This window comes from Thermobia domestica, chromosome 10 (assembly GCF_964235325.1).
Source record: "Thermobia domestica chromosome 10, izTheDome1.hap1.1, whole genome shotgun sequence".
Classification (NCBI taxonomy): domain Eukaryota; kingdom Metazoa; phylum Arthropoda; class Insecta; order Zygentoma; family Lepismatidae; genus Thermobia; species Thermobia domestica.
Window position 1 is genome coordinate 141,837,723 of NC_137463.1, and position 26,434 is coordinate 141,864,156.

The 26,434-nt window shown below is 35.3% G+C and overlaps 1 protein-coding gene across 6 annotated transcripts in view; it reads left to right on the top strand.

Annotated features, from left to right (window-relative positions):
• The window catches only part of LOC145662754 (NF-X1-type zinc finger protein NFXL1-like), a 582,971-nt gene that overhangs the window by 333,267 nt on the left and 223,270 nt on the right, over positions 1–26,434 (top strand). For all 6 annotated transcript variants that reach the window (XM_081728623.1, XM_081728621.1, XM_081728624.1 and 3 more), the window contains one exon: positions 26,191–26,322. In XM_081728623.1, coding sequence (XP_081584749.1) covers positions 26,191–26,322 — 132 coding nt within the window. The remainder of the gene's footprint in view (positions 1–26,190; positions 26,323–26,434) is intronic.

Genomic DNA, 26,434 nt, shown 5'->3' on the forward strand with positions numbered 1-26,434 from the left:
CGCTTTCAGTCTAACAGTAACCATATTTAAATAATTATGCATACAATTATACCAATTCTATATTTTGGTGATTGTGTTGTTTATTAGGTTTGATTTGGGACAAGAACCAAATCTCTAGGTCGATTCATCGCGAAAATATTATAAGAAAAATTTATCAAAATGGTTTATAACAATATCCAAGATGGCGGCCCAAAATGGCAGCTTTCCCGTAGTCAGACTTTTTATATGTTATTCAAAACATTCAATAGGACCTGAAATAATAAAAATACCCTTTATTACAATTACTTCTAGGTTATCCCTTTTTGGCCTAAATTTACTCGTCTATTGCTGCTAGCAAGAGCTATAGGCTTATTCCATTTCAACTCAGGTAAATTTTAAAAAATCCATCCAGTGATTCTCTTAGATTTTCATAAAATTTAAATATGTTATACTAGGTACAAAAATAAGAGAGCCGTATTTTTGCGTATTGCTCAAAAAATTTTTGACCAAGTTATGCCCACTTGATATTTTGGGTCAAATCCCGCGCCTTTGGGGTAAAAATCTTTAAATGCATATATCTCAAGAACTATTCAAGATATTTTCATTCTGTTTTGTTCTGAAAGCTCTCCAAAATGAGACTAAGCTCAGCTCTGTAAATTATATACGTACTGAGCTATTATTGGTGAAAGGAAAAAAAACAGATCTATTTTTGGGTCAGTTTATCTCAAAAACCCACCTTCAAAAAATTTCATATTTTCAGGATAGATTCCATAACATCCTAACATGCTTCTGTATAAATTTCAGAGAGAGTAAATGCTTGCTTCAGATGTTACAGCCTTGGTTGTACAACACTGTTCAATTTTCTCGAGAATCTTAGCAGTCACAGAGCAGAATGGTTTTATTTTATTTATGTATTACTGACTTCACGTAAGGTAAAATTAGCTTATGTTATCCGTGGTAAAGGCTACTACTATTCTGCAGTGAATTGAACTGAGCTGTGCAAGCAATATTCTTACCATGAAATTTTTGGAGGAACTGCATTATTATAATCGTTAATATACAACAAATTAACAAATTGTCTTTGCTACTCCTTAACAATTATCTAGGTAAAAATTAATTTTATTTTATTAATTATGTTTCAGGATGATGTCATGATAATAAACTCGTTTTATTTCTTCTTCAAATGAGAGCATTTCGAAGTGTGGCTCAAAACTCGCAACTCCCAGCCAATCAGAAGACGTGCTTCTTTCAATTTTATAAACTCAGGAGGAAATTGGAATGTATGTTAAGACAAGAGTTGTGTACTGAGGGTTGAACACTTACTGGTATTTTGTATCATTTCGGTAGAGTTCTGTGCACATCATTCTAAAAGTTATGGGGAAAAAGAGTGAGAAATCTGTGTTTTCTGGTGGAAGATATAAGTGTCCAGACTTTCAACATAAACATAAAAATGTAGTGTACAAAAGCACAACATGTGGAGTTCTGAAACTGGAAGAGATGTCCTTTTTTATTGAAAAACTTATTTAAACGTGATGATATATCCAGTGAGACTTTGGTTTGCTTCAACTGTTATCACCGGTATTCCAATATGTTTGAAGTGAGTTCTGACATCTCCAAACATGCAGAGTATGTTTCCTATGTGAGTGCAAGCACAGCAAATATTTCTACAGAAGTAAGTGATCCTGAATTTAATGCACTTGATGAGGACACAACATTTAACGAAACTGAAGAAGTGATGCAAACTATGAACACGACCATTTCCAGCTTTGAAATGAATGTGACACCACTGAGGACACCTACTGCTGTAAAGCCTGAAAGAAGAGGAGCTTATGTGACCAGAAAACGAAGCAACTGATAACAGAATTTGAAGCAAAAACGAACTCTAAGTTGGCTGAAATTTATGATGTTCTTGTCCATGCACAAAATTTAAGTGCTCAGCGTGTAATGTGTGTTAACTGCGAACAGTGGCATAAGAAGATTAATACTGCCTTTGAAGGATGCCGCCCTTACAATGAAAAAGTACGATTGATGACAATTGTACCTAACAAGCTAACGAAGACGGAATTGCTGTCCCGGTTTTCCCACGTAACAAAGCACTCAATAGACAGATCCAGAAGAATACAACGAATGCATGGAGTATACCATATTCCTGATCCGTATTTAGGTCACCCATACCTCCAAAAACTGTGGCATTTTCAAAATGTTATTATCTTAGTGACGGTGTTGATTGCTCTCTTCAGAGCCCCAATGCTAAGGACGTTATAACAGTGAGAGAAAATGGTGAACGTATTCAAAACGTTAAGCGCTTCTTAACACGACCAATTACAGAAATTTACCATAAGTTCACAGAAGACCATCCGCATGTAAAAATGGGCGTGTCAAAGTTTTACACACTTCGCCCGAAATGAGTTATTCTCCATCCACCCAGAGAAGTATGCGTTTGCATATACTGTGTAAACTTTGAACTCTGTTGTGCAGCGTTAAAGAGTTTCAGCACATCGCTATCTAACGACAAAACTGAAATCAGGCAACAGTTGCAAAATCTGGTGCTGTGCCCCCTTCCACGTGAATCTTGCTTCTATGGAGAATGCGCATATTGTCCGGGAAAGTAAGGAATCAATTCAGGGTCTCTTGGATTAGTGTAAAAAGAAGACGACGAAGAAATTTCATTTGCAGTGTGGGAAGCAGGAAGTCTAGTGAAGAAGTCAACAGTAGTACATGTTTTCACTGACGAAGTAGCAACATGGACTCTGAAGGCAGTGACTCATCTTTCACATCAAAGAAGTACAAAGAAAAGCCATAGCCACAGAGAAGATGGTAGTTAAAGAAGACTCTCATCATCTGGTACTCCATGTAGATTTTGCTGAAAATTGGACGGTCATAATAAAAGATGAGATTCACAGGAGAAATGACCAGGTCAACACTTTTACTGGAGTTTCTTACTGTGCCAACAACACTAGAAGTTATGCAGTTGTTAGTGATGATCTTACCTATGATTTGGCACATGCTCTACTGGCAACAAAGAAGATATCTCCTGTGCTGAAAATTTAGCTGACATTAAAACTTTCACAATGATATCGGATGGGGCAACGAGCCATTTTAAAAATCGTTATCAACTTCATGAACTCAGAAACGTAAACTTCGAAAATAAAATAAAATAAAAAAATGCCTATATTCAGCAACAGGTCACGGAAAATCTGCCTATGATGGAATAGGCGGAACAGTAAAGCATGTTTCAACGAAGCACAACCTGATATCAAAGCATTTAGAATGCATTCACAATGCAACAGAATTTGCTGCCACTATTGCAACATATAGAAAATCTTCACTATTATCCATCTTGCATCCACAGAAGTTCAAGAATTTCGTGATGAAAAAATTGCTCAGTGGACCGTGTACAGGCTGTAAAAGACATACAGAAGAGTCATTTGTGGTATGTATGTGGTAAAAAAGTGAACACTACACGCACAGCAGAACATGAGAAAGACGAAATTTATGCAGTTACAAATATATGCCCAGTGTTGTTTCGTGTAAAATTCAAGACATCAAAGTTGGCTCATTTTTGGCTGTGATTTATGATGATAATTGGTGGATTGCAAAGGCTAAACAAGTTTATTTTCAACTTCAGGAAGTGCTTGTGCATTTCATGCTACCCCATGGACCGGCCAAAGGCTATAAGTTTCCAGAGGTAAAAAAGCAGCAGGATCATGAGTATGCAATACCAGTGGAAAATATTCTCAAGATTCTGTCACCACAAAATCCTTTAGGACAGTCAGGAAGGCTTCACGGTATAGCACAAGAAGAAGAATCTGACATTCAAAACGCTTTCATGTACGGAGCTAATTTGTAGTGCACTCGAAGAAATATATATATATATAATTTCTCCGGCATTAACACAATAAATGTGCTCTAACATCTGAACCAAGCATTTACTCGCCCTGAAATTTATATAGAAGCATGTTGGGATGATGTTGAATCTATCCTGAAAATATGAAATTTTTTAAAGGTGGGGTTTTTGAGATATACTGACCCAAAAATGGGTCTATTTTCTCCTTTCAGCAATAATAGCTCAGTACATATATAACTTACAAAGCTGAATTTAGTCTCATTTTCTGGAGCTTACAGAGAGCTTTCAGAAAAACAAAACAGGATGAAAATTTCTTCAATAGTTTATGAGATACATGTAGTTAAAGAATTTGACACCAAAGGCGCGGGAGATTTGACCCAAAATTTCAAGTGAACATTACTTGTTTAAAAAAAAAAAAAAAAAAAAAAAAAAAAAAAAAAAAAAAAAAAAAAGGACAATACGCAAAAATACGGGTTCCTTAATTTTGTACCTAGTATAACGTATTTAAATTTCATGAAAATCTAAGAAAATCATTGGGCACCCTCTGCCTGTCTTGAGATAGAATAGGCCTGAATACATTAATGTATAACGAAGTACAACATATGTCAATCCAGGTATACGTTTCAGTCAAGTTCCATTTCTCCATGGTATAAATATGCAACGTACTTGTAACATGTACCATACTTGTGTAAAAGCTACTTAACAAGAACTGTACAATACATTATGTGAATGTTTGTAAAGTGCTTGTAAGTGTTTCATGCCTATGTTAATACATGCAACTGTACATGGAATGTTTCGGGATTATGGAAATCGTTTGTACAATACTGTGCCTGTATGTTGCCGTTAACAGGACATATGTGCAGCTAATAGACGATTAATTCAAAAGATATCAATCCTTGTATACATTTCTGCCGAGCTGCGTGTATTCTTTACAGAAATATGCATTGTAGTTGTAACATGTGCTATGCCAGTGTGTAGAGGGTACTTAACATTCACCATACAGCGCATAATGTGAATGCTTGTAAAGTGCTTGTAAGTGCCTCACATGAACGTTAAGACCTGCAAATGTACCTGGAAATTTTCGGGACTGTGACTGTGACAATCGTTTGTACAACACATGTGCAGCTATTCTTTGCCAGATGGTAAACATGTGCCTTTACGCTACTATTAACAACGTATATCTAAATCTACGTATATGTAATGTACATTTAATGTAAATCAGATACTATCCAGGTATTCTTCTGTGCTGAATTGCATGTATTCATGGCAGAAACATGCACTGTACATGCAACATACAATATGCTTAAGTAAGCGTGTACTATACGTGTTTTGAGCACCTGCAGTACTTGTAATTTTTTTACAGTGTTGAACGCCAAACCAGTATCTATGCATGCGCTGTACAGTAAACTTACCGAGTACATTGCCCGGCGCATACTTATACGTTCACTAGAAAACAGGTCTCAATAAGCACAGCTGAAGCAAGTACAAGATATTCAGCATCGAATAAAAGAGGATTCCAGATAATTATTCATGCATTCTACAGCCGTTTACATCGCCTGTACACTGCCCGTGTAGACCTTTTCGTTTGGAAAATGAATAAAAAGATAATAATAATAATAATAATAATAATAATAATAATAATAATAATAATAATAATAATAATAATAATAATAATAATAATAATAATAATAATAATAATAATATTATTATTATTATTATTATTATTATCATTATCATTATTATTATTATTATTATTATTATTATTATTATTATTATTATTATTATTATTATTATTATTATTATTATTATTATTATTATTATTATTATTATAAATACTAGATTATCTCTGATGAAATGTTCATCCTAGGCGCATCATTCTAAAGGTAGAAAGAAATTGAAACTCCCTAGTTAATTAAAATGGTCTGTGTCTGCAATCACACTTTTGCTATCACTTAGCGAGTGATTTGGATTCCTAACAAATGAAGCCTGGAGTCTTTGTGTGCATATGTCCTCGACTTCACGTTGCGTAGCCCGATCATCAGGAAAAGTCTTCGGTCGGAAGAAGTGATCAAGATGCCGCAGAGATGGTAATGGATGGAAGAGACACCAGGGAAATATGATGGATTAGCAAGGGTCTCGTACTGCAAATTGTGGAGAATCGGCAGATCCTTTGACAAACATTTGCGTATACGTTGTCGTGCAGTTCGAAGACACTGTATCTTTTGAACATTTCTCGATGCATGTAGGGAAAGTGCGATACATTTCAGGAGTTCAACACTGTATAGGTGCACAGTTATGGCAATTCCTTTTCCTCGGGCAACTGCACACCTCCAGATGACAATTTTTGTTGACATTTATTAACTCAAGTAACATACATGAGTCCAACTTTCTCACCTTCTGATTACACAGAATCAACGAATGACATTACTGTGTTGTATGCCTAAGTCCTTTGCAATGGCATGAATGTTTTTCCGAGTGCTCGCTTCTGCGATATTCCTGAGGAACACATTATGATATTGGCCTATGTCGAAATTTACGAAATTTGAATTCGTAATGGAACTTGGCTCTGAATTGTGTATTTTTCATGGTACACTTCCTCACGATATCGAAACGATATTTCATTCGTACCAACGTCGTAAGAGTACGAATCACAAGGTCTGTCGCGGGATGCAAATCAGAAATATCCTGATTCCGAAACAATAACCTTTTTCTTTCTCACCTAATAGTTTGGTTGCTCATTGTGGTACAGCTAAACAAACATGTTAATTCATAATTTTTCATCGTTTTCTGAGTAGTTCTGTATGGACTATCCAGATTTAAACATTGTCAGGAGGTTGTATTCTTAAATACGCGATCGGTCATAGTATTCAGAACGTTTTACATTAACAAAAGCAAGTAAAAAAGCGATTTTCCGTGTACCTCCGTTTTATGCCTTTAATTCTGTATTTCCTTCCGTGCTGGAAACATCGCCAGCTGGTTTTTACTGCGTCATTCTGATCTTTCCTTTTACATCTCATATTATAATTTTTGCTTTCATATAAAAAACAATTTTACATAAGATATTTCGGTTTCTCTTTCACTATATTTTATTTAGTCGTTGTGTTTTGAAAAGACGATTGTTCAAATTAACGGATTACCTGGAGCATGTCATTTGATTTTGGAACTACTAATGTCACTGAATTCACTTTTTGTGCTTGTTTTAAACCCTATTTTTCACTGGCGGATTTAAACAGTATTCAAACATTATTGTGAATTATGGAACTTATGTGGGTGAACACTTATATTTGTAGAAGTCTATGGCGGTAAGATTTCTGCTACTTAAACCAAAGGTTCCTCACGTTTTGCAAGCTTCAGGTGTGATATTACACAAATTAATTTCATCTGACGACAATTGAACTCCAAATAAAAGCAATATGGCCAGATCAAACTTATGAAGTCATCTGAATAATTCACTGAAAACTTGATTTCCTTGTTTGTATTTTAAATAAAGATTGCTCTGTTCCTAACAGTGAAAGAAGAAAGCAGGTTACAGAAGAAACATTTGATTTTGACTGTAACGAAAATATCAATAAATTTTGTGCACACATGTTGCGTTTTACTTTATAATGAGAATTACTTTATTCCATCTATGATCTAGTTTCCCCGTTTCTAAATTGACTTCAGATCCTTCTGTTCTGATAAAGCAGGACTCAAAAAGATTTCTTTCGGTATTGTTGGAGTATGGATATAAAATATGGTTCAGTCTGTGCTATTTTCTGTATCCTGCTGACACTTCAATAAGCCGGAACTGAGGGGTTCTTGTCCTCTAGCCTCTCTCCCTGGTTCGATCCCAGCTCCCGCCGTGTGGATTTTGTGGTGGACAAACACAATGCTCGTGGGTTTTCACGGGGTTCTCCCGTTTCCTCCCACTGTCTTCATTCCACCATTTCATTCATCTTTCATCATCACCTTTTCCTTTAGCCTAACCGGCATAATCGTGAGACGTAAAACTGAAAGATTTCATTTCATTTTTTCTGTAGCCTGTCTTCTATGCTCTGCAAACCTACTTGAAGTGTTGCTCTTTATCATACCACTATAAGATTCATTACACTTGCGTGAAATACTTTAGAACTCTGGAAAATTCAATTCATTTTGAAATATTTTTTGAATTGATAAGAAACTACAAAACTAGCGCCAAATTTTCCCGAAAAGGTAACTTCAAGGTTGCTGCCTATTTTCTGTAAGTTTTCAGAAATACTGTAACTGGCCAGGTGGGTGTGGAAGCCCATTTCTTGTCAACTCTCCCGTTGTAATATTCCAATGCTGATCTCTGCCGTGTTTCTAGCGTGAGTGGGTGAAAGCAAATCAAAGCGTTTTGGTATATTAGTTTCCATCTAATATCTGAAAAAGTTTTTACAAATACTGACCTGAAATTGATGCGAGTGTGCCGATAGTTTGTGAAGAAAAGATTTTATGTTATTGTTTAGGTGAAAACCGAAGCGCAAAATTTATCGTGCCTGCCCGCTATATAAATGTCCAAAAAACTGAGGCCAGGGGCGGATAGGCGCTATTAGCAGGGCGGGTTTTTTTTTTTCCCACTAGGGCCACTGACATCTCAGTTTCACAAATCAAGTTGCACAATTTTCTTTTTACAGTAAGTCAATAGTATTAACAATTAAAACTTTATATTCTATCATCAATATTTTATTCCGAATTGTTCAAAATATTGTATAAAGTTCAAGGAGTACGTATACCGTATTGAAAAATTAGAAGATGTTTTAGTGTACTACTTTTTGATGCTGGAAGGTCTATCACCCATTCTTTCGAAACATTCCTTAACAAATCTCTTTTCAATAGACATGAACATAAATGTTTCCAAATGTTCCCGAGACATGGTACTGCTTAATGTATTTCAGTTCTGAAAAACTTCCTTCACATGGTATCTGAGTTACAAGCAAAGTCAGTAGAAATTTGTATGCTAGTAGGAAACCTGGATAAGCATTACTGTACAAATTACACCTCTGCATTTAAAAAAAAAAAAAAAAAAAAAAAAAAAGCACATTGAACATTTTTGCAACACGTTTTATACTCGTCTTCTTCTTAAGAAATGAATTTACTTGTAATTCTCAATCACTTGAGCCATTAGCACAATCAGTCTTTTCTTCTAGGTTGTACTCGTCGTCGAGACTGACTTTCAACAATTCAAACTTCCTTGAAAAGTTCAAGAGAAGACTTTTATAGAATGCTTGGAATCTTCTTCACTCATTTTTTTCAGAAGGTGAGAAGTTTATGGAAAGCTATGTCTGAAAGATCTCGTACTTGGTTGAAGTTTCTAAGGTCCAAACAATCCATGAAGTATCTTGCTTCTTCAATCTTGAAGAAATACTGGAAATTACCGTATTTAGTATTGTGTTGACTGCTTCGACGGTACCTGGTCATCGGATCAGAAGCTGCTTCATCTTCACATTCATAGTATGCCGCGATGTACCATCAGTTTAAAGCTCAAACTAATTTCTTAAATACTCATGAAATGATTGCAACAATTTGCGGATGAAACATGCACAACACGGTACTCAACTGTAAAGTTATGATTGAATTCAAATAAAATTCAAATGTTTCTGTTTTGAGAATGACTAGTTGTGAGAAAGGTGAAAGAAAAAGAAAGGATTAAACTATAAAATGAAGGATGAGCACTAGCCTGATATTCCAATGAGACTGGCGTCATCCTAGTCGTCTGGGATGATGAATGACTTTCTCTGGAGGAACCCGGAAGCGCTGGAATCAGTCAACAACTGGATCTCAATCCTGTTGAACTGCTAAAGGCGTCGAGTTTTCTCTTTACGATGCGCCTTCTACGATATTCTTCTTCACCTTCATTCCGCTACTCAGATGTCAAATGAGTCTGTGGCGATGAACCAACAGAACGGTACTCCCAAAACATGGAGTCTGTTGTTCTCCAATGGTGCGATGTGCTTTTCACGACGATCCTGCACCTCCCCAAACCTCGTGCCGAATACCCCTTGTCGATGTGTCCTCCGTAGTTTTGTTTAGCAGTAAAACGATGAGTCTGCGTCTCAGGCTAGGCGAAAGGGAATGAGGAAAATCATGAAGGAAACTAGTCGTGTTTATTGACAAATTCAGAAACGACAATTAACAAATGCATGCTTATTCAAGCTGTCTAGAAATGTTCAACAATAATAAAAGTTTCTGTTCCGTTGGATTTAAGAGTTCATGATTCTGTAGAAGATAAACATAATTTAATAAAATAATCGAATGGAATTTAGCAAATTAAATCAAGAGTTCATCAAACATCTCACTGTTACATCACAGTTGCTTCACAGTTACTTCACACCCCCTTCTCGTAACTGAAAATACACGAAAATCTTATTTTCCGTAGTACAATAAAAAAATTAATGAAGAAATTTAAAAAGATGTCCGTAGAAGACTGTTTGTTTTGAATAAAGTTTCCATTAAAATATGCTGACTATATATTTCAAAGACAGTTGATGTAGTGTACTGGACAACCTTGAATATGTGCGGCGTTTCTGCGAAGATGGAAAGGAACAACAACAAAAAAAAAAAAAGTAAACATTAATGTTTGCATAATATCGTTCTGAGTGACATGTGCTTTAAAGTGTTAGTTTTGTAGGATGTAATATTAGTGCTCTTGAGGATGGAACGGGAAAGGTAGGAGAAATAGTAATTTAATTATCACTAATACAAATAATTATAAACGTAGATATAAATTATGATAAAAATAAAAATGATAATTAAATGACTAAATAGTTCATAAATGTAGTGAAATTCAACACGTATAAATATTCCTCTAATGCAGATAATAACTTCAGTATAGAACATGACTAATACGCGAGAAGAAAAAATGTTGTAATACTATCTAGCTAACCAAAGATAGTAAAGTTAGACAACTCAATAAGGGTACAGATTTCAGTTTGAGAAAAATGAGCTTGAAGTTATTTAGGCTTAAAGCGTCCGTTGAACTTATGGTTATAGCCCCATATACTGGCTGTAATCAAACTAGACAATCAGTACGATAGAACCATTCACCACATGTAAGCTACAACCCTAACTAACATATAAATTATTCTTTTCTGCATCTTCTTTCTTAAATCTTGTCATCTTCGGGCATCGAATCCTGAAAATCGAAAGGGATCGAGCATGGTCCTTGCAGTTTTGACACCGGTCTTCTTGCGTCTTCTTGATTTACCCATTTAAATATTAATTCATATATGTGACGTGAATTTTCTCTGTTCTTCAGATATTCACATTTCAGAAGAATAAAAGTAGGAAACTTCTGTAGTCATATGTTGTCCAAGCAAGTAGAATGTTACAAATCTTGAAAATACCAAAGTGTTCCAAATTTGTTAATGAGGCTATCTGATCGTAAATAACCTGGTAATTTAAAAATTTCCAAGTTTCGAAGTGTTCCACGTCTCAAAGTGTTCCACCGGTGGATTTGGTTTCACAATTCAAAACCATGATAAACTAACTTCTAAGCGTGGCCAGTTCTAAAAGGAAGTTCATCATCCAACTACAAGATATTCCTATCTCCAATCCAGTCTTCAAGAAAAGTATTCCACATAGGTGTTATGTTCGGACAGACGGACTAGCAGGTTCTTCATCAAAAGGAAAATATATTGGGAATAATTGCTGATAAATGTTCCAATTTTCTCTATCGTAAATACAAAATACGACACGATCTATGTGATCTAGATGTTCCTCTAAAAATATTCTTACTCTCCTGTCGAAATGTTAGGTAGTGCAATTGTAGAAAAATCATTCTCCAACATTACTTTAAAACAATTTTTATGTTTCACGTAAAAGCATCTTGTCTGAATTTCGCGGTCTACATGTCATAATTAGATAATTAGCTGGTAAGCGACGACCATTGTCAATTTTCGCTTCTCGTGGCTTCAAGAATGATAATAATCAAACATTCTTCTAAAAATTCAGATCCAGCAGCATCTTGGATAGCTTTGTCTGTGCCACCTAAAGGAGTTAGTTTCATTCGTCGGATTAACTAAGGCATCTGCTTTTATATCCACTATGTTTCCTTTATAAATACTAATTTTCTGATTGATGGCAGTGTTGGAAGCGAACAACTTCTTTTTACCTGTTGTGGTATTCTTTCCTACAGTTGCCCATGTTAGTAGATTTTCGGCAATTACAATATCTTTGATATGAAGAGAAGGGATGAAAACAACTTCTTCTATACATTGTCTCCTGGGGTTAAAAATCTCCTCAGTTGGTGGTCCTTGATGGTCTTCGCGTCGCATCTTCTTTTTCATCGTAGGGTCTTCACTGCAGACGTTGATGGGCATCTCCTCATCAGACTCTTCAAGGGGTTTTCCTCTTCCGGGTTTTCCTTCTCATAAAACTTCTTAAATCTCTGAACTGCTATGCTGTCTATCTTATAAGATCCGCGGGCGGTCTTGTACTTAACATAATGCGAATTTGGATTTTCCACTCGTTCAATTATGCCTGGACCAATGAACTTTCCACTGAATGCTTTGGCGTGACCTTTCTTCCTTGTAAGGTCTAATATCCAAACTTTTTCTCCTTCTTTAAAAGCAGGTTTCGTGTGCCTCTTGGCAAAACATTTTTTCGCCGTTTTACGGCGCTTATAAAGATTTTGTTGTGCTGTGTCCCTGATCTCTTGTAACTGCTGCAAACGAATGGCATTATCCTCGTATTGACACGGAGTGTTTAAAATTGCCAGATGAAGTAACCTAGGTTTAAAACCATAAAGACATTCAAATGGTGAAATTTGAGAAGATAAATTCTTGGTAACGTTTAACGAAAAAACTATGGGCTGTAACAAATCAATCTAAATCTTTGTCACAATGCTGATTTTAATCGTTATTCTGTTTCGTATACTAATTTCACAAACACCATTACTGTAATGCCCATGAACACACACAAAACGCATGTTAGCACCAATCATAGCACATAATTCTTTGAAAAAAAGTCCACTAGTAAATGAACCTTTGTCTAAAACAATTTCATAGAAAATTCCATACTTTAAAATTACTTTATGGTAAAAAATGAAGCCAAAATGCTTGGTGTAACATCAGGAATAGAATCTGCAATTATGTACCTAGCACAACTATCTACTACAACTACTAGATATTTATGATTTAACATATTATTGGGAGAATAATTCCCACCTACGTCTATGTGCAAACGATAGAAGGGTGGAACTGAGGGATAAGTAAGCAATGTCCCATATGGAGAACCAATTTTCGATTTTGAAGTCCGAGACGTTGTACACTCACGACATTTCTGATATATATATTTCTTCACGTTGGGAATGTACATTGTTTTACTAACATATCATAGGTTTTTGAATAACCAGAATGAGCTGATCCTAATGCAGATGTATGACAAGCATTAAAAACTTTGTAACACAAAGAAGTAGGAGCTGCAACTAAAAATTTTGTACCTTGAGATGTTTTCTGTTTTCTATATAAAATACCATAGTAAAATGTAACGATTGCCGTTATATTTAGGATTCCTATCTTTTTGTTCGAAGCAAGAAAAAATATAGTTGAAAAAAGGATCTTTACGTTGCTCTGTTGCCACATTTGGTTCATCTAAGATTGAAAATGAATTAGCTATGTCCTGACAATTTAAAAATTCTCGGATCTTCTTGATTCTTTTTCTCATCTTCCAAATCTCTAGGGGGGAGGTTGAAAATCGTGAAATAGCGTCTGCTTCTGTATTGCTGGAGCCACTAATATATGAAATAGTAAAATTGTAAGATTCGATTTCATTCAACCATCTGGAAATTTTACTTACATTCTTTGATTGCTTCAAATACAATAAACTATGACACTCAGTTTTCAAATAAAAGTGACGTCCCAAAAGAAGATATCTATATGAATGTAAAGAATACAGCAATGCTAATAATTCATGCTGGTATGGGTGTAATTTTCTCTCGCTAGGAGATGTCGCACGACTACAATAACTAATAGGTACTAGATTTGCATCGTCAGGTGAATTGTGAGGTTGCTTTAACATCCAGAAAGTGCCATCCTTGAAGCATCAAAATAGAGGTAGAGAGGATAATCAGGTTTATATCTCATTAAACAAGGAGCTGGAATGATGACTTGCTTGATACTATTGAATGCTTTCTCTTGCGGTTGTTTCCACCGAAAAGGAGATCTTTTTTCAACAATTAGAAATGAAATGAAATGAAATCTTTGAGTTTTACGTCCCACGGTTATGCCGGTTAGGCTAAAGAAGACGGTGATTATGAGAGATGAATGAAATGGTGGAATGAAGAAAGTGGGAGGAAACGGGAGAACCCCGAGAAAACCCACGCACACGGTGTTTGTCCACCACAAAGTTCACTTGGCGGGAGCAGGGTTTGAACCCGAGACCCCATACACCAGAGGTGAACGCTCTACCACTAAGCCACCGCGGCCCCTTCAACAATTAGAGTAAAGCTTCTGCCAATTGACTGAAATTAGGCAATAGGAACGAACAAAAGAGGCCAATCCTAAAAAAAATTTGACCTGTTTCTTAGTTTTCGGACGTTGTTATAATTAGAAATCGAATTTATTATTCGTTTTGAAATAGACAAACCATCATTACTAACAATGTGACCAAGAGCACCTAGTGGAAAATATCCTGATTTTTTTTTTCTGGGAAAAGCTTTAAGCCAATTTCCTTTATTCTTTGAAAAACATACGGGTTAGCTGTACAATTTCGATAAAATTATCACTAGACCAAAAATAATCGTCCACGTAGGCATATATTTTTATCTTGTGGAAGACCTTTTAAAGTAAGTTTCACTATTCTATTCATACCACTGGTAGATATCTTTACCCCTTGAGGCAAAACACTAAAATGGTATGAGCCAACGCCTGGAATCCAAAAAGCTGTAATAGGTTTTGACTCTTCAATGAGGGCGATATTAAAAAATGCCCCAAGACATCTCTAGAACATAAATATTTGCGTCCTGCCAAATTAGTCAATATTTCCTGAATAGGAGGGACTGAAAAGCAGTCAGAAACCATTTTTTGTCAATATAACGAGCATCCTGGATAAATCTAAACTGTCCATTCTTCTTTTTAAAAAGCATTATTGGAGAATTATAAGGACCAATACTGGGCTCAATGATCTTACTTTTCAATAAAATATCTATTTGTTTTTAATCTCATACCGTAGATGTTATGGAATGGCAAATTGCGGGCGACTGACTCGAATGTTATCTACTAATTCAATTTTATGCATATATCCTTTAGCACTACCATAATCAAATTCATTCCAAGAAAAACTAGAGTACAATTCCTCTACTAAATCGTACAATTGGTATTGTTGATGTGGCAACAATTCAGGATTAACATTAACACGGTATTTATCATAACCTTGAGGAAAAGGGTTTGCATTTACTGCATTGACACAATATACATTATTGTTAGCACATTTTTATTTGTTTAAATTGGTACCACTGATAACATGTTTGCCAAAACCCAAAGCAACATTTTTTTTTTCAAACAAAATTTACTTTTGTTGGGATTAACTACTGAAATTACTGGGTGAATTTCGTCTACAACTGTTTTCCGCACAAAAATTTCTGCCTGTGTATCTATTAATTCATTAGGAACTAGTAAGTTACGGGTACCGTCAAGATCATTTACTTTCTTTAACGTAACGTGAACACTTGAATTTGAAGGCAAAACTACAGAACGAGCCACTAAAATTGAGGTTTATATAATTTTGCTATATGATTAGAAATGACATCAAAAGATACGTATGGCGATAATTCAACTCTTGGAGTAATACCAAATTTAACAAAACTGAAAGAGTCTTACTGTGATTAACCATAGCAAGGTGATTTTTAAAAAAAATCTTGACCAATTATACTATTATACGGAAAATCTTTATACACTCGAATAGGATGTGTAAAATACTGTCCTAATTTAAATTTTACTAAAGCGATCTGATCACTTTAGTAGAGGGTAAATGTAGGTTCTGCAACACCCTCCTCTCCACCACCCCTGACTGACCATAGCACATTAGTGACATTGCCCAATGACCGCTAGCACAGAAGGAAAGTATCCCTCATTACCAACACATCGTTTTTCAGCGTGTAACCACGTTTCTCCAAAAATAACCAGATATCGTTAATTTCATGTAACTAAATTTAGTAACTTTTCCAAAAATAACCAGATTTAGAACTTTTCACGCAATCAACATTTTCTCTACTTGCCTATCCTATTTTCAGAATGTGTCTTTATAATACCTCTTTATGAAGTCCATTGCTGAGCTACTGAAAAATATTTTACAGGGGGTCTATGTATAATGCTCTGCGCATAGGCTTTATGATATCTATAAAACCATATATCTAAGAACTACAACTAACTTATATCTAACTTACATCTAAGAACTATAACTAAACTTATATCTACTTCCCTTCTGTCCCATTATATCCCCAACTTAATGTATTTACACCATCCTTTAGTATATATCTTTTATCATCACTCGAATCTAACGCTTTGGCGTGGGAGAGCCGGGTTCGATTCCCGGCGGGAGCTCATGTGGTTCGGATTCCACGTGACTCAATAGGTCCACGTCTCATATAGCCTCGCTGCTGAAAGGGACGTTAAACTCAAAATTAAGTCAAGTCAAGTCGAATCTAACGCTAACTTATTAACAGCTATAGTATTTACATCATGCTTGTGACTACTAATGAGGTTTATATCTTTATATGTTTTTATATACAGGTATATGGAACAGTGTTTTCTTATAATCATCAAAATTTAACTCTTTCGCTACTACACATTTAGTTATTTCTTTCGCTTTTTTCTTGTCTTCATTTTCTATTCTAAAGGCATACATCTTAGATCGTAATCCAATAAATTCAGTCATTATTTTACCATTGCTTTCATCTTTCATTTTATCTAATACTTTTTTGTTTATTAATAGTATTCCATATATTTATTGCCCTTTTCGTATTCACTTGTATCAAATAGATCAACCATTTCTCTTAAGCCTTTTTAGAAGTCATCTGTTTCTATCTCATATATAAAACTATCAGTGTCCATGTAACATAAATCTATATTGATTCCATATTTAGGTTTCATAGTGTTTTAATGGAAATCGTACAGTAATAGTTTTGATAATTCTAATCACTCATTCCAACATATATTGGTTTATTGAATGTTAATTTCTTTCTTATGTATCGCACACAAATCTTCAGTAAATATTGTTTTGTAATCAAAGTTCGGTTTCGCTACCTTCTGCAGATCACATTCTAAGGTAGTACATGGTCTCTTTCTAATATTTTCCATTGTCTTCCCGAATACCCTATTATTCATTAATTTGTAAAAGTCCTTCTCAAAATCATTCTTAGCTTTCGTTCTCATATTAGTATTTAAATCTATATATTTCTTAAACCAATCTGATTGTTTGAACTCTAGTACCCTGTGAACTTTCTTTAATCTCATCCCAAGTGACATATACAGTTTTAAATTTCTATAGTGAATAACGTATCTTTCTTTGTTATAAAGTGTGGTTAATAATTTTGACTGTTTTGATCCTGGTGGGCACATGTTTTCTGGAGCTAATGGTAGATCTGAGTGCTTATTATGTAGATACTTTGGATATTCTAAATCAACTTCTAATATATAACCTAACTCAAAATCGTCTGGAATAATTTTACAACATCCCATGGCGACATAGGGGCTGGCGCCATTTTGCAATTTTTCGATTTTAGGGTTTACGTTGTTTTGAATATCTCAGCATGCATTTGTCCTACGAAATTGAAAATTGTTGGACATCTCCAACTCGTGCAGAGCTAATACTTTGATCTCTTTAACATTTTTTCCTAAAACCACTTGAAGGGGGTTAAATGAGTCTGCAGTAGCAACATTTTTGGACATTGAAGACATGTTTGGGAAAAGGAAACAACTGACGTGGAAGTCTGAGTTTGTGTGTGCATGTACTCCGAGGTTATAAGTTAATACACAAAAATTTACAGATCTGTAGCTGCTCCGAAAGGCCTGAAAAAACTTCGTAAAATTGGGGAATTATGCCAATTTAGCATATTTCACTGTTCAATATCTCCACTGGGCCTGGATAAAAAAAAATCTGAAATTTTGGGAATAGTTAGTCCTTTAGTATATCATAACACACAAAAAAGCGAGTTTCGTGTTTTTTAGCAGAAGGGGATCAAAGTATTAAGTAATGATGTTTACATTCCGCAGTCAGTGTTTACAGCGAGTAAGTGTTCACTGACTTGAGAATCCAGATCAAACGAAAGGACAACAGTTTCCTGCATGAGTTGACAGTTAAAACAAGAATAAACATGATTGAGTATCATTGATATAGCAAGCAGCAAGAGCAAGGAGTACTTACGGACTTTTTGTCAAGGGTGTATTTTGACTTTTCTCGCCCTCTGCTGATAGCTGCATTTTTCACCAGTGTTGCTGTGGGTGTGAAAAGACAGTGTCACAACTAGAGGAAAGAATCGAGCTTGAGAACCCCGACTGGACTAACCATTTATCCTGTTTTATTTTATTTCACAATAACAAATTTCCAGTAGATTTTATGAACAAAACACCTCCTAGAGTATGACGTCATTACTTAATACTTTGATCCCCTTCTGCTTAAAAACACACAACGCGCTTTGTTGTGTGCTATGGTATACTAAAAGACTAACTATTCTCAAAATTTCAATTTTTTTTTATCCAATCCCATTGGAGATATTGGACAGTGAAATATGCTGAATTGGCATAATACCCCAAATCTACATTTTTTCAGGCCTTTGGGAGCAGCTACAGGTCTGTAAATTTTTGTGTATTAACTTATGACCCCGGACTACATGCACACATGTGACCTCTATGTCAGTTAGTTTCCTCTCCCGAAACATGTTTTCAATGTCCAAATAAGATTTTATGAACAAAACACCTCCTAGAGTATGACGTCATTACTTAATACGTTGATCCCCTTCTGCTCAAAAACACAAACGCGCTTTATTGTGTGCTATGGTATACTAAAGGACTAACTATTCCCAAAATTTCAGATTTTTTTATCCAGGCCCATTGAAAATATTGGACAGCGAAATATGCTAATTTTGCATAATTCCCCACTTTACGATTTTTTTCAGGCCTTTGGGAGCAGTTACAGGTCTCTAAGATTTTGTGTATTAACTTACGACCCCGGACTACATGCACACACAAACTCAGACCTCTATGTCAGTTGTTTCCTCTTCCCAAACATTTTTTCAATGTCCAAAAACGTTGCTACTGCAGACCCTGATTGCACCCCTTCAAGTGGTTTTAGGAAAAAACGTTAAGAGATCAAAGTGTTAGCTCTGCCCGAGTTGGAGACGTCCAGCAATTTTCAATTTGGTAGGACAAATACATGCTGAGATATTCAAACCAACGTAAACACCTAAAATCGAAAAAACGCAAAATGGCGGAAGCCGTTGCGTCGGCATGGAATGTTGTAAAAAATAATTAATTGTGGTTTTGAAGTACCCTGATATAGGATAAACATTCATGAAAAAAAAATAGATTTTTTTGGAGATGATCGAGCGGCAATTTTTCTTTTTTCTCGATCACTTTGCATGGATTGACCCAACTTCATTTACGTTCTGTGTATTAGAATCTAAAATATTTTCTTTTTTGCTTTGTAGCATTGTAACCAACAGGATGTAAATCATGTTCGTTTGTCATTGTCGAGGATTTCGATCGCCGACTACGCATGCCGACAAGAAAATTAATTCTTGACAACCCAATGACAAACGTAAAGGATTTTCGTGACACTACAGAATAAAATGAAGGCAATAATCCATCGATTATCAAGTTCATTTGCTCTGTTTACGGCATCTTCGGATCGTACGCTAGTATTAATTTCCACTTATGAAAAGTGTAATATAATACAGGTTCAGAATCTAATTGTTCCCTATTTCTCATTTCTTGCTCTAATACTTGTGAAACAATGTTATCTTGATAGCACTTAATCAATTTCTTCTTAATTTGAACATACATGAGATTATCATATTCTACGGTTGATTGAAAGGCTAGCAAAGAGCAGGAGCTCCATTTTCCAAACAATATGGCAACAAATGACGTTTATGTGTATCACGAAGGTTATGAAGATAGAAAAATCCTCAAATTGATTTTAAAATAATTGAACTGATTCGTTCAATTTACCTGATAATCTGAGGGGTTTAACTAAACGATCTAACATAGATGAAATGACTCTAGTATTTTCCATTATAGCTATTATCCTAAATCACAATTCCTAATCACACTAACAAATATCTTACACACTGTGCATATATATATATCTGATACCAAAATATAAATAACACTTCTTACTACCAGAAAGAAAAACAAAATGTCACAACTTGGCAAAATAAGTCGTAATTCTTCTCACCCACTAATAAATCAATCAACAAAGAAATAATGAAACAAAAGTTACTCTAAATGAGAAAATGCGTAAACCTAGAGAGAGTAGCCGGGTGGGCTAAAAGTAATTCTACTTAAACTGTTTTTCAGAAAGAAAAAAACCTATAAATTACACTGTATTCGTTACTCAAAATGCATCTTAATTATGTTCGACTCAATGTGATTTATCATTAAAAATCTCTAACATGCCTGACATCTATTCCTACCATGAAATATACTTTTCTCTCAAAAAGAAACCAACGATCAATGATACTAATAGCTATGAGCTTGTTTCTAGGGAATTGTTCCAAGGGCGTAAGCCTCACAGCTATCTCCGCCATGTGCTGCGATGTGCCATCAATTTGAAGCTCAAACTAATCTCTAAAATACTCATGAAATGATTGCAACAATTTGGGGATGAAACTGATGCACAACACGGTACTCAACTGTAAAGTTATGATTGAATTCAAATAAAATTCAAATGTTTCTGTTTTGAGAATGACTAGTTGTGAGAAAGGTGAAAGAAAGAGAAAGGATTAAACTATAAAATGAAGAATGAGCACTAGCCTGATATTCCAATGAGACTGGCGTTATCCTAGTCGTCTGGGGTGATGAATGACTTTCTCTGGAGGAACCCGGAAGCGCTGGAATCAGTCAACAACTGGATCTCAATCCTGTTGAATGCTAGGGGCGTCGAGTTTTCTCTTTACGATGCGCCTTCTACGATAATCTTCTTCACCTTCATTCCACTACTCAGATGTCAAACTCAAATGAGTCTGTGGCGACGAACCAACAGAATGGTACTCCCAAGACATGGAGTCGGTCGTTCTCCAATGGTGCGATGTGCTTCTCACGACGATCCTGCACCTCCCCAAACCTCGTGGCGAATACCCCTTGTCGATGTGCCCTTTAGCCGTAAATCGATGAGTCTGCGTTCGGTGAACTGGGAAGTCTCAGGCTAGGCGGAAGGGAATGAGGAAAATCAAGAAGGAAACTAGTCGTGTTTATTGACAAATTTAGAAACGACAATTAACAAATGCATGCTTATTCAAGCTGTCTAGAAATGTACAACAATACGTAGTAAAAGTTTCTGTTCCGTTGGATTTAAGAGTTCATGATTCTGTAGAAGGTAAACGTAATTTAATAAAATATCGAATAGAATTTAACAAATTAAATCAAGAGTTCATCAGACTTCTCACTGTTAGTGGAAACAAAGAAATCACGTTCTAATTCTTCAAATTTATTATTGTCCCATTCTGCAAAGCGTAACGCTGCATTCTTTACAGATACAAAATCAGCTCCCTGCTCTTTCAGTTGGGACAGAGTAGTCTGATCATTCGGTACGACTACAATACACCAGCACCCTGTGTTTGGAGATAGTTTAACAGCAGGGTCGATAGTTTAACAGCAGGGTCGTCACTTGAAATATTCTCAGGAACACTTATGCCGTCAGAATTCTTTTGAATTTGAGGAGATATCCTTTCGACTTACACCTAACTTGTGGTTTGATATTTTCTGTAGAAGCAAATTTTCTTCACTGTTATGTTCAACTTTATGTGTAAAGCACTTTCTGGGTTCGAAAAATGGCCAAACTTTTTCTCCAAAGTAGAGTGTTTCCACGGCCAAACTTTTTCTCCAAAGTAGAGTGTTTCCACCATCTTACTTCCGCAATAAGTGTAAGACGACTTTGTTCACATTTAATCTTCTAAATATCTATTTGCAGATAATATTCACGCATAAATACCGCACAGTAATTCAGCAGAACAAACAATGACATAGAATCAATACAACTTTTCGTCAGCTCACATATGACAAGGTTGCGTATGTGAGCGGAACATGACACGTGTAACTGATCATAGGTGTTTTGAAAAATCCGAATATTATCCTTGTATGTTAATTTTTCAAGAGGTTTAATTTCCAATATACTTCTTAATATCAAGGTTCAAGTTCAACTTCTGCAGAATGTCCAGCAGTAAACCACAAAGATACTGGCCTGTGGTGGATATGCATTTTACAATGGCAACAATTCTTTTTTTAACAACTTACCGTAAAACAACAGAGCACTGGCCTGTTGAGTAGTATCCACTAGAACAAGAAACGTTCTAGCTGAGGAACTTCTTTTAAAATATCTTCTCTGGTAAGTCTGTTGATAGCATCCAAAACATATTCAGCATATTTTTTGAAAATTATATGACGTGCTTACTACCTCGTATGTAAATCAGTTTACTCTTCTTAGTGTCAAAGGAACGTATCTACAATATATATATATATATATATATATATATATATATATATATATGAACGGTAAAATTTGCTCAGCAAAACAATAATATCCAAAAATATCTTCCAGTCTATAGGCTGCTTCATTTCCTTTTCCTCAGTAAGTGAGCCCTCTTTTACCAGTGAGTTTCACCACTTCGGCAACTCCATGCATTACCTGTCTGTTCTTCTCAACCTAATACTGCCGCTGTTTATCTATCCATAAGGAAGTAGTTTCTTAACACTACGCCCTTTTTTCTTAGATATGTAAGCATCCACGTTGGTCGGATGTATTTTGGAAGATTCATGTTCTCTTAATCGCTGAAATACAGAATATTTTTAGAACCGTGTTTGTTCGATTTGTAGAATAAGCTGTGCACACGCTGCAAAGAAAGCATTTTGAGTAGGACAATATGAGAGCCAAGCCCTGTTGGTGGCATCTGCTCGTTTATAAGCAAACTCAGGATTAAAGCGTATGTTTTGTTTTGGTTGATGGAGATGGAACTCAAAAACTTGAGGATGTCATTCTCTTTGGACGTATGAAACAGTTCGTTGCTCTATTCCTTTCTTCATCACGCTTTGCAATGTTTTCGCTGACTTCGGGATCGGTATAACTAAACCTGAAGCTTTTCTGTTCATCTTCTTCTTTGATAGCAACACTCGTAACTGAAGTTGGAAGCGCACTAATTTCAAGACTCTAATTCATTTTCCATTCTGACAGTGATATTCGTAGCTGATGTGGTGGTAGAACTAATTTCAGCATTTATGAAACTAGAGTTTTCCTGCTCATTTTCCATTCTGACAGTAGCATTCGTAGCAGATGAGGTAGCATCGCTAACTTCAATACTATATTCAGTTGTTGGCAGTCAGTAGTTGATAGTCTTGCAGGTTTGGAGGCATAAAATAGGTCTATGATCATTTTGCACGCATCAACATCTGTATCTAACAACCTTGCCTTCTTTCCACAACGCCGCATCTATTTTTATGATTTGAAACTTGGTTCATTTAGTCCGAAATGTTCTTTTATGTTTACATCTTGGGGACAGTTCGTTGAGAGAGCGCACCGGGCGCCGCCTGGTAGCCCGGTGGCCCTATCCACCTCTCACTGAAGCCATTGTCTGATTCTTCTTCTAGAATGAATTTTATACTTCTGTAAATAGTATTGAACTCTTCTACTCGATCAGAGAATATGTTGTCTTTGGAGATGATCAAACAATCATCAACATAGTGAAAATACGCAATGAGTTAGTATTTTACTTTGCTAATAATTTTAGGGTCGAATTAATCCATTCGCAAAGAGAAAAGATAATGGACTTCTCACTAGAAAATAATTTTTATTGCTAGTAAATGTACTCTTCAGATTTGAAATAACTGTTGTGAAGACAGCATTCAAGAAGTTCTTGGATGGTGAGATCGAATACTTTTCTTTTGCTTTTCTTTTTCTGTGTGCATGTTATATGTACATTGATAGGTATTGAACATTTCTCTGAAGCTAAATGCAAATGTTCTGCCTTAACGATCTGATGTCTGGATCAAAACCATATTGTTTTTGATGGAGCATTCGAAACTTGTGGTATTGTCAGATATGTAAGATGTTAACAACTGTCAGTTATGAGTGAGACAGATTCTACACTAGATTGTAAGTCTTAAAGAAAGGTTTTCTTAGTGAAATTTTGGGAACTCCGAAGATGAACGGTAGTGATCGGGCTAGAACCTTGATGGATTTATGATCTGGTCAGTAATCGAAGATTCTTCTAGAGCAATGCTTACTTTTCTGATGACCTCGATGATTGGATTTCTACTTTCAAAAAGGATGTAGTGTTAATTTTTAATTTTAGTTTTTCTTGTTCTTATTTTTATCTATGATAGTGAACGCATAACCTTTGTTGGACTTACTGCACCAACTGTAGATATTGTTGAATTAAACAAAGATTTTTTCAAAAAGTAAATAAATAAAATAAAATAACAGCTAGCGGACTGCGAAAATACAGTGACAATCACTAGATGATACCGAAATTAATCCTACGGAATTCTCTGTGTAAATCGTTCTTTATAAGAAAGCAAAACATAAAATCGGAGGTCTGCCGTCCTAAATGAAAAGACCTTAACTCCACATTTTTCGAAAATCGAGATATTGATATGGGAATGTTCGTAGTACAATTCTGCATCTATCTAAAGTGAAATTGACGTGGTTTGATCAATAGGTAGGGGGTAATGACGTCATGACTATTTACCTTATGTTCAAAACTGTAACTGAAAGTAAGCAAAAAGACCTTAAGTGGCAGTTCATAACAAAAATATTTAACTGTATTACCACACAAATTGTAGATCGTGAAAATATATTTAATAAAGTTTTACTGAAATACAACAAATTTGAACGTACAGCCTAACGCGTTTTGCTTATTTTCTCGAAAGTATGTGAAATGAAGATAAGGCCTTTTCGCTTAGCAGGGCAGAGGTATGATGGATAGGATCCGGTGATGCAAGATCCGACGACGTTCCTGTATTGCTGATGATGTTTCCAGCATTGAAAAATAGAGTAAAGGAATAAAACGGAGGAATAAGGGAAGTCACTTCCTTATAACTTCCTTATAAATATGTGATCTATAGGTTCTATCAATAAACAATATATGTATAGTTGATTAACCCGAAATAGAAATGTAGGTTCAAAATTGTTTCGTTCAAAATGTAAGAGGTATTTGGTTCCTTGTTATCCGCACGTGCGCATGCCTATTCTCTTGCCTGACCTGGTTCAAGAGATTCCTTCTCATATTCTTTTGGTAAAACTTCGCCTATAAATGGCTTGGGAGCTATATATAATGGTTGAATAAACTTTATATATATATATATATATATATATATATATATATATATATATATATATATGTGTGTGTGTGTGTGTGTGTGTGTGAGAGAGAGAGAGAGAGAGAGAGAGAAAGAGAGAGAAAAGATGGTCCTTATTTTTCGACTTTCAACATCTTTTTAAGCCTTCACTCTTTAAAATGGTTTCATATCAGACCAAAATAACTCATAAGAAAATCAGCTGAATGTTGTTTGTTAAATGGTCTCTTAAGTGACTTCAAGTTTTGAATGCATTTTCAGTATACAATATGACAAAGGCAGCTTGTGAGTTTTGGGAGGCGAGGAATGACACCAAATCTAGAATAATAATAATTTAGGTAGAGCCGTATTTGCTACTGCATAGTACCATCATGGTCGCCATCTTGGATTCATGTCCAAAATTTGTAATAGGATGGAAGTCATGTAACATATCGTTTTTATTGTTTTACATCACGATAACACATCTGATAATTTCCATCATTTCTTTAAATTTTAATCCGTTATTACCTTCATAATATATGTTTCTCAACTGACAGTTGTCTACCCAAACTTACGAGCTACCTTTACCTCTTATTATATTGTAAATGCATTTAAAACGTGAGGTCGCTTGAAGTACCATGTAATATTGTTCAATTCGGCTAATTTTTCTCATGAGTTACGTACATTAAGACGTCATTCATTACTGAGCTCTTTGTTTAAAGAGCACGGTGTGCTCGGAAAAGTTTTATAATACTACACATTTATTTAATAAAATCATACCTTGTAATTTTTAAATATTAATTTTCTTTATACTTAGCGAACGAAAATTGTGTATGGAATCTAGAAATAAATGTTTGTTTTAAAAAAATAAATTTCATATTCCAGTGTCTCCAGATGAGTATAAAAGTCTGTCGTTGTGGATTACGAGAGAAGGAAGTTCCTTGCCAGAAAGAGTTTCTATGTGAATCTAAATGCAAAAGAATGAAATCCTGTGGCCGTCATGTGTGTAATAAGAAGGTAATAAGTATTTTATTTGCTTATATTTAACTGTGGTATTAGTAAAACTGAAATCACAGCGGATTTTCCGAACATGAAACATAATAACGTAAAAGTTTGTCTTTATCATATA